At 30.4% G+C, this 9,786-nt stretch overlaps 1 protein-coding gene across 1 annotated transcript in view; it reads right to left on the minus strand.

The window, feature by feature from the left end:
- Positions 1-6,669: 6,669 nt before the first annotated feature.
- Positions 6,670-9,786, minus strand: part of LOC111620484 — a 30,214-nt gene continuing 27,097 nt past the window's right edge. Inside the window, exons 5-8 of the mRNA XM_023362402.1 lie at positions 9,024-9,163; positions 8,863-8,951; positions 7,562-7,642; positions 6,670-7,491 (exon numbers count right to left, since the gene is read on the minus strand). Of these exons, the coding sequence (XP_023218170.1) occupies positions 7,270-7,491; positions 7,562-7,642; positions 8,863-8,951; positions 9,024-9,163 (532 nt within the window). The 3' untranslated portion in view covers positions 6,670-7,269. The remainder of the gene's footprint in view (positions 7,492-7,561; positions 7,643-8,862; positions 8,952-9,023; positions 9,164-9,786) is intronic.

Genomic DNA, 9,786 nt, shown 5'->3' on the forward strand with positions numbered 1-9,786 from the left:
CATAAGAGTTTAATCCAGTTAAATTCTTGTTTTATTGCTATTTCTGGTCTTTGTACAATAATCCTCTAAAGCTGGAATTTAGGTTATGTTAATAAAGATAATGTCTTCCTTACACCTTTCTGGCAATAATCTTTAATAAAACTGCTAAAAGCAGATACTTGTTTACAGAAACCATTTTCAAAAAATTTGAAATAATGTGAAATTAATATAATAGTATAAATGTGTATTGGGTAAAAATTACAGGTTTTGTTTTCATGTTTGATCAGTTTAGTCAGAAATCCGACAAAAATAATAATTGAAAAATTTCAAAATGACACTAAAAATCGTAAAAAGTTGTTACTAAAATTTTTCCTTCTTCCATACGAGAATATAAAATTATTGTCGTAAACCTTAGATAGAAGTAATAGAAAATTACTAGCTTTTAGCTATAGACTACGAGTAGTTTCTTGGGAAATAATAGCTTAGAAATAATTTGAACGAAGAAAGTTTTTGTTTGGTCTAAAGTGACGAAGTATGTTTGCTTCCAAGTTAAATTAAATTATCGACCACCATAATTGACATTTATTTAAATGGTATACTTTTAAAAAAGTTTTTATAATTTTTCTGACGTTTCAAATTTCAATTTATTTACATATTTATTTAATAAATTTGTTTTAGATTTCTGGGAACTACAATTGCTGTTTGCTGCAAGAGACAGCAAGGATTAAATCATTTCAGCGTAGTATCTTCACGAGAACAAAAGTGTCGACGGCACCATTCATCATGTCATTTAAACTCTATTATTTAATGTAGCTTTGCATAGTGATACCAGTATTCATTTTACTTACTGAGTGTAGTCCAACAATCTATTCGTGTGTTTTAGTTTTATGTTTATTACACGTGATTTTACAAATTATTTTTTAATGGTATGAATTGTAACTTGTGGTATTCTATATTTAAATTACTACTTTTAAAAAAGATGTAATCACACACTATAATACGATACTGCTTAATCAGAATTTTACTCCGGCACAGACAGATACTTTATTTTTAAATACATTTTAGAATTTTTATTTAATTTGATTTTAGTAGTAATTTTATAACCGGTGATTAGATCTGTTTTAATGCATTTTATACCTGGGTAATGTGGAGTACAATATTTTATATTTGCCATTTAGAAAAATGTGTCATGTTTTGTAATAATTCATCTTCATTGTACACATCCTGTAATTGTCATAATTCTAATTGGACTCTACAGTATTTAAAGGCAGCACAAAATTTAAAGTGTGCCAAACATCTTCATTAATTTTTATTTCACATTTTAACATGATCTTTACATACAAAAACTTTTTTTTTGTAATTTGTATTCATTAAAAATTGAATGTAGAATTTTTCTGTTAAATAAACTGTGTTCCCAATCACATTAAGTGTTCTCTTCTATTGACAGATGCTTGTAAATATTTCGTTAAGTGGAAAAACATTTTAATGAAATACAAAAAATTCCATCCATGCTTACCTAAATGGAGTCTGAGTAAATATATTTTACTATGTTAAAATATTAGGACAGAAGAGGTAAATTTTGGCAATTATATAAAGAATCAAAGTTGTAATTATTTAATATGTAAAATTAAAAAAAAAAGTAAGATTAAAACACATTAAAGATCTTGTACTTTATATACTTCCATAATAACTTGAGACCAGTAGCTATTTTCCAAAAGAACTCTCCCTTAAAGATACCCAAAAAGAAGTGGCAACCCGGCTAGTTTGATTTCTGTTTCCTTTAGAGCACATACATCACACTATGTGGTGTTTGACCTTTGGTGGCCAACCATTAATTGCATATGTGTCCAGCATAAACCAGTCCATCCACAGCAGTTTCTGTATAGTCTGGCATAATTTTTCTGCATTCTCCAAATTTTCTGGTCAGTAGCTACATCAGTATATCGACAACAAGATAAAACTATACATTTGTGATAAGAAATATAACCGAAGCAAGCAATTACTTATTGTGACGTCATCACATTGTTCGTTGGACTGCAATTTTTAATTTATTTAAAATATATGTTAGTAATGTCTTGTCACCGTACATCATACTTTCTCTTTAACAATAGATGACTGACAAGACAGTAACTAACTCCTTTCAGGGAAAATTTTTAAATCAAAATAATGTGACTTATGGTTTGTATATAGTTAATTTGAGCCTCCTGCCCCTAAGATTTCCATATCTTGTCTCATCTTTCATCCATTGAGCTCCATTCTGGAGATTAAGGAAAGATGGACAGTCGACAGTGGGAATTTATAGGTCTACAATTTTTTTAAGTTGTGCAAATTTCATATGAGTATATCAAAATGTTACAAAAAAACTTAAGATAAAATATCATGATATATAGATAACATGGTCACACCACTATGTTGTAAAATCCATAATATGCTACTTTCTGCCAGTATATGACATTTGATTGTATTTAGCCATTTTCTCTTACCAGTGCTTTATTAATAAAGGATTTGTAACTTTTTTTTTCAGAACAGCAAAAAGAATTAACTACAAAACTAAGGAAATTATTCTACAAAATAAAATTGAATTATTTCTACAATTAATGTCAGAACAAAAAGGTATTAAAAAATAAAAAAATGGCAAAAACTGAGTATTTTGTTTAAATAATAATAATATGCAATCAATGGTATGCTCCATTGATACAGATGTCAGTTAAGAACAAAACAGAAAAATATATATAATAATAATAATTTTTAACAACACAAAAATAATTCCAAAGGTATATTAATTAAATGGAACAGATGTAATATTTTATAATCAAGCTTAAATGAGACTACAAGGTGGAGACTAGGGTTTCTCATTTCCCGGTCTTTTGCTTGTCCCGGGATCCCGGGATAAAAGTGAACTGTTTCCCGGGATCCCGGGAAATCCCGGGATAAAATTAATTATTTTTAAGGTATACAAAATATCTTGAAATCAAATGATATAATTATTTTCCATTTTTTAAAGTAATTTTAAAGTTCTGTAACCTCCAAAATCATATTAATAATGCTGTGTTAGGTCTATAGGCCTATAATAAAAATTACCTTTAAATAACGTAGAAATTTTCACAAATAGAAAAAAATTAATTAAAGTTTGCTGGAAACTGCATACAACAACAACAAAAAAAAAATGTTTTGAGTTGAGTTAAAAATTAAAAAAAATGAACTTCTAATTTAGAAGGTAATTTTCGTTTTTTAAATAAAATATAATACAAAATATTGCAAACTTTTATAAGATTTTAAAAAGCAAAGATGGTCAATACTCCGATAACTCACTCTAATTCTTATTTTAGTAATGAAAAGTCTTGCCACCGAGAATGCCCTTTCCGATTCAATTGATGTGATTGGAATAGTGTTTAATGCATTTAAGAGAAGACAGATATTATGTGTTTTTTCACCTGTAGCCTGGAAGATTTCGAGTTCGTTTTCGAGGTTGTAATACTTCTTTTGCTCTCTAGTATTCTTCATTTGTCTACTTCGACTGCTTTAATAGAAACATCAAGCTTATAGCCCAATAATTCGTCAGTTAGTTTGTCTTTGATCATCAGGTTTATGAAGAAAAACTTTGTACTTACAGACATCGTACAACATGGTGTTACGTGTTATCGATGCTATTGGGCATGGTTAAAAATTAAGACAGCATAAGCACAATTATTCCAGATATTACAGGTTCCAACAAGTAAAGAATTTTGAGTCATGACACAAATAAGCTATGTATTGATTATTGACCATTTGTGACATGCTATAATGAGCAAAAACTTAAGAAACTAATAAGTAAGTTTAAAATTGATAAATACAAATGTATTCTGACAGTTTGAGTTAATTATGCTTTCTATTTGCAAAATTCTTCAACCTTAACACAAAATAAGAAAAAAGTGAATTTTTAAGAAATTTGCGGGATTTCCCGGGATAAGAAAAATTTCCCGGGTTAAAAAAACAACTGGAATCCCGTTTGAGAAACCCTAGTGGAGACACAGTGTTATTGCTGATTAAATCTTTCAGAATAATTTATAGGCAGTGAATGGTAGCAATGTGATGCTCCACACAGTTTCTGAATCCCTCCCTAAACAAACTTAAAAACATTTATTATAGAAAAGAATTTATTGAACAAAACGTGTCATGACAATATTAAACGAGGTAAGTCTCAAGGGAGAATCGAACACGTTGGAACTGTGGAGTTGAACTTTGTCTCTGATGCTTGTAGAATTGATAAAATTTGGGAAAATCGGAGAATAATATCAATAGATATGGATAAATATTTTGTGACTGCCAACTCTGTCTCTATATCCATCATACCCATATATGAATCTCTACCTCTCCCACCCCGATTTGGGTTCACAATTCGGCTACCCTTTTTTCAGGCTTATAACTGTACCAGCAGATGAACCAGGCAAAAAACAACAACATATATTATTAGATTATTTCATACTTCTAATCCTTCTATTCTAGTAGCCCGGGACATCCCCTAGTGGGCGTTCTAGCAGCAGCAGTGTCATTCCATGGTATAAATAATAAATTTTTATTACAGATAAAAATAATATACTGAATTTCTCATGGCATACCCTACTAAAATGCAGCCAAAAATCGCATCAAATAATATACTGAATTTTTTGTTAATTTAAATAATAGATAGGGTGGCCATTTTTGGCATACAGTGACAGAAAGAAAGAAAAAAAAAAAAGAATCTGGTTTTTTAGCTTTATATAGTATGATAGGCAGGGTCATTTTCATCTAGGATGAGAAAACCTTGCCTACACTGTTATAAGCCTGGAGAGACCTATACTGGGGTCGTTATCCTGGATAAAAATACCTCAAGTATAAGTCTTTCCTATTACAGTAATACCCCGCTTAATACAGGGATGCATTACTAGACAATAAAGCGCTAAGTGAAAGCATTAAAGAAGGTCATTTTAACATAGAGTAAATAGGGAAAGGGGAACACGCAACCAAAAATAAGCAAATTTTACTATAATTTTAAGTTATTTTTATATTAATTTGCACAATAATATATGTTAAATAACACAAACATATGCACACAGAAATGTAAAATTCATATTTTGTGATGAAGGCCCTAGCTTTTATGAAATTATTGTTTTTGCGATAAAGTTGTGTAGTTTCATTTGTCGCTTTTTTTTCTTAAGCAAATGTCAGTATAAGAAGATCACATCCAAAATGCCTTGTTTTGCTTTTGCACTTCTTTCAAAATCTGGATCATTTGGGTGAGATTAGCAGTGGGTCACTGGTTAATCCCCAAATGACCACTTACTCTGCCCAGGCTGGTAAAACCCGATCTCGGGGTCGTTGGATGGCTAGGAGGGCAAATCGAGTGGGGAGGGGGTCAGTAAGTCAGCAGGCGTCCTTAATTGACAGGAGACAGGTTCAACAAAATAACAAAGCATTTATTGAATAACCAAATCTAAACTACAAAAGGCGAACTTACTACTAAGGTTAAATGCAGTTATATTTAAATATTTACAGAATATGGCAAATACTTTCATAGCTATGACACTGACCTAATTTCTAGTTCGAGAGAGAGTGCTTTTACAAATTCTAACCCCTAAATTTCCTAAGAAGGGAGAGTTGGCGCACGTCGTCTGTATGGAAGGGTGTGGTGTCTTCTATCCGATGTTCTCTCTGTAGCTGGATCAGGTCTGCTGTATGGAGGTTTGGGAGTTGAGGGGTCACTATCACCAAGTATAACTTCCTATGACAAATTGCCCTGAGCTTCTGGAGATTCGAGCTTTTATATCATTCTCATAGGAAAACTGACACGATTGACTTTTGTTGACGATGACAGTGTACTTCACACCTAAGTGTAAACTTTCCCAGCTAGTTGTTATACAATCGGTGAAATCCGATCTAGTTCAAATTCTTCAGGTTTTTTCTGAAGATATTTACAATTAACAGAAAATTTAGATTTTAAGAGGCCCGTAAAAACCCGCAGTTCACATTTGTTACAATTTGATTGACGATTTTGGTTATTGTTACCAAACTTACTAAGGAAATCTATAGAGAAATTCTTTGGAGATTCTTAGTTTTCCAAATTACAATTTTCCAGTTCTACACGAATTCCTTGTTCTGCCAGTTCCTGAAGGTCATCATTGGTAAGGCTCTCACCAGAAACCTGCAGTAACTCTCAATATCCTGCTCATCTACATCTCTAGTCCTGCTGTATCGATTAGGTTGAAAATTTGGTCAACCTAATGATATAGCGATGGATCTTGTTGAGAATTCTTGGATACCTTCATCCATAACTTCTTCCGTGCATTTATTAGTTAATTCTTGCCAAGCAAAGTCGATATTTCCTATGGCATCCATAATGTTATATTTTCCAAAATTGCACAAAACAAACATAGATTTAAGGAAAGTACAGCACTATGACGAATTGCTACCTTTTGCCGATTGGTTTGCATTTGGGAATAATCATATTATATACAAATCAATGAAATGCCACGTTAATTTGAATCAGTGTTAAGTGGGGTATTACAAATTTTTGTTTTGATGGTGAAGTTTTTTAGTAGGTAACTTTTTACATGAGTAAGGCACATTATGAAATTTAATGGAAATAGATCGAGTGTTAAATCCCACTTTCCACAAGGAATCTCAACAACATTACCATTTATCATGTGCTTAAATATTTTCGAAAATCCTGTCATCAAAGTAAAGGTTGCTTATACTTGACTTTGTTGTTTAAAATTGATATTTTAATCACCTTTTTATACAGTGAAGCCTGACTTACAACCAGGTGCAAAACATCTGGTCATTATTCTCAACTTCAGCTAAAATAAAATATGAATTTACATTATTTGTAATTTTAGATGAATACAGATTACTATGATAGAAATATTATATTTATCTTAGTTAAATTACTGTGAAAAAAAATAGCAGAAAACCACACCAGGTAACAGATAAAATATTGTTCCCGTGTATGTATTACAAAAATTGGGCAAAATGTGGCATCTTGCCAATTTTTGTTAAATAAATAAATGAAGTGGTATGACCATGTTATCTATAGATTATGATAAAATATATAGTTTTGAAAAGAAGAATTTTAGGTCAAACGAGTGTATCATAAACTCTTGAAATGTATTATAATAATTGGCTTTACCAATATTTTAATGCCTATTGATTACATAAATATCCCACAATATTTTTTCTCCAAAGTTATTCTACTCAAAACAAAAGTATTTATAATTAATAATCATCAATTTTATGTGCAAAAATACAAAAAACTTATGTAAAAGCAATAAAACTTTATTGTAGAAAACGATTTTTAAAAGACAAAGACAGACCCTCATTCCACAGACTAACATAAACAGGTTGGGTGTTTATGAATTGGTCTTCGAAACTGTTAAAGTGACTTGTCAATGTATTCAATAGAGACATTCCTTTATTAATCAGGTGAATATTTTTGCTTCGTCCGCTTACGTAATCTTTAATGTATTTATTTAATATTTTCATTATTTCTTCAAACAACTGTTAAAAATATTTAATATTATGTATGGAACATTTAACCAATTTTCTTAATATGAATAAAAATGTTTACCTCTTGAAGACAGGGGCAATTATTTGTGTTGTCTGACAACGTCCCGTGAGAACTTATCATTCCAGAAATGAAATTCAGGATCTATAAAATAGAAAAACATTTGCTGCATAAATATAAATGATTTTGTTATTTAAGATTAATTCTACTATATAGGTAATTATACTAAGAGCTTTGCTTCACCCTGATGATTTGGGTTGCAATTTATATGTATGAGAAATTATTGTAATATTTACAATGATAAATGAAAATGATGTGAAGTATATTAATAAAAAAAACAAGTAGGTGATGCTCAAATTAGTAGTGGCCAAAGTGGAAATACCAATATAAAACAAAAACAGGCCAAAAACAGTAATCTAATTGTTTGACGTGTTGGAATCAAATCATATTTAATATGAACAACATGGTTCATCAAATGGGAAAATTCTACCAAAAAACAATTTTAACACGAGTATGCGTTCTCGAGGTTTAATGATTTTTCTTGAAACTAGAAAGATGCTGAGCGAGTAGCATAATGTATCTAAAAGCCATCAAATTGTTTTATCAACATTAAAGGGATATGTTCTACATCCAAGTGATGAGGCAATCTTCCTCTCTTGTTCCCAAATTAACGTTGACGATGTATCTGGCTAAATGTGAGCATGGATGTTGACAGTTTGCCATTCAAAATATTCATTTAGTGTGCAATTCAATTGCCCCACATGAGAACGTTCCCCGTGTGTTTCAATCCTGTTAGAGCCATCATCATTTGCATCTCCCAATTAGAAGAAAAATCATCTAAATCAAGAATGAGTAGTTACATTAAAATTAAGCATACTGTCATTTTCTGGTGAAATTCTCTCCCGTTTGACACATTACGCGCCCTCTTTCTCATTTAAGTACTCGGAGTTGAATTTGAGACGGCTGTCACATCGACAACTTGGCCTAATGGGTTCTCCCTCTCGTATCCTACATTGGGACGTTGAATTACTGTTCCAACCAATTTGTTTTAAACAGACATTTCCATTGCCTTGTAGGACTGAATTTTTTTTTTGATAATTCAAATTTTCCTGGTAGAAATCTGTTTCTACTCAAATATTTTGCATTGGTTCATATGGCCAACATAGCTTTATTACATTAGATAAATTGAGATATATATATATATATTTAGTTTCTTATATAAAATATCAGTTAATATAATTTCAAAATGGTCTCAGGAAAGAAAAACAAAGTAATAAATATAAATAATAATAATAATTTAATTGAATAATAAATATTATGGAAAATTTAAAGTTTTATTTTAAAATGTTTTCAATTCGACATACTTCATTCATTACTTTGAAACTAGACGTAGATAAATCTTCATTCCGAACTTTTTGGCACAATTCACAAAAACTTCTATATATACATGTATCTAAACTCGGAAAAACTTTATGTTAATAATAGTAATAATAAAAATTCATAAAACAATGGTATAAAAATATACCTGTGTGTTTACAGATCGACATTACTGATTTTAACGGTAAAATCCATTGCATCAGTTTTAAAACGAGATATGATGACAGCAGACCACATTTTCCGCTAATTAATGACTTCATATTGACATATTGTAGATAAGTGTCGAATCTAATTATAAAAAAAAAGTTTTTTTAATGTAAGTGTGGCAGAAAATTATGATTATAACAAATTGTTATCATTTAAGTATTGTAAAAACAAAACTTAATCTCAAATATCTCAAGCTCTATGACACTGCAATGCTTTAAAGTCATTTATGTGTTTCTCAAAATTGTTATTATTTGTTTTAATCATTTTTCTGCATGCATTTGGATGATATGTTTTGGTTTTGATTAAATTAGCCCAAATATGAGTTATCTTCAAATTATCAGGTCAGTCCATAAGTTTGTGCCTATTTTATGGTCTTGAGAAAAATCTTGTTTTGCTGCTAAAAATGCCAGTCTAATGTGATGCTTTTTACACTGAAGTGTTAAATTGGATCTCATTCATATAATACTGTTCAGAATTGGGAACATTTCAGTTGTTTATTTTCGTTAAAATGGAAGTAACAGATGAATATAAGAGTCGTGTTTTATACTTTTTATTTTTAAGCGATGAGAATGCTACAAATGCAGCCAAAAAATTAAATACTGTTCATAATCAAACTGTAATTAGTGTAAGGACTGCGCAGAAGTGGTTTGAAAGATTTAGAAATAATGATTTTAGTGTGGAGGATAAGGCTCGTACTGGAAGAC

Source organism: Centruroides sculpturatus, unplaced genomic scaffold, assembly GCF_000671375.1.
Source record: "Centruroides sculpturatus isolate CEXI.00-Female unplaced genomic scaffold, Cexi_2.0 scaffold28, whole genome shotgun sequence".
Classification (NCBI taxonomy): domain Eukaryota; kingdom Metazoa; phylum Arthropoda; class Arachnida; order Scorpiones; family Buthidae; genus Centruroides; species Centruroides sculpturatus.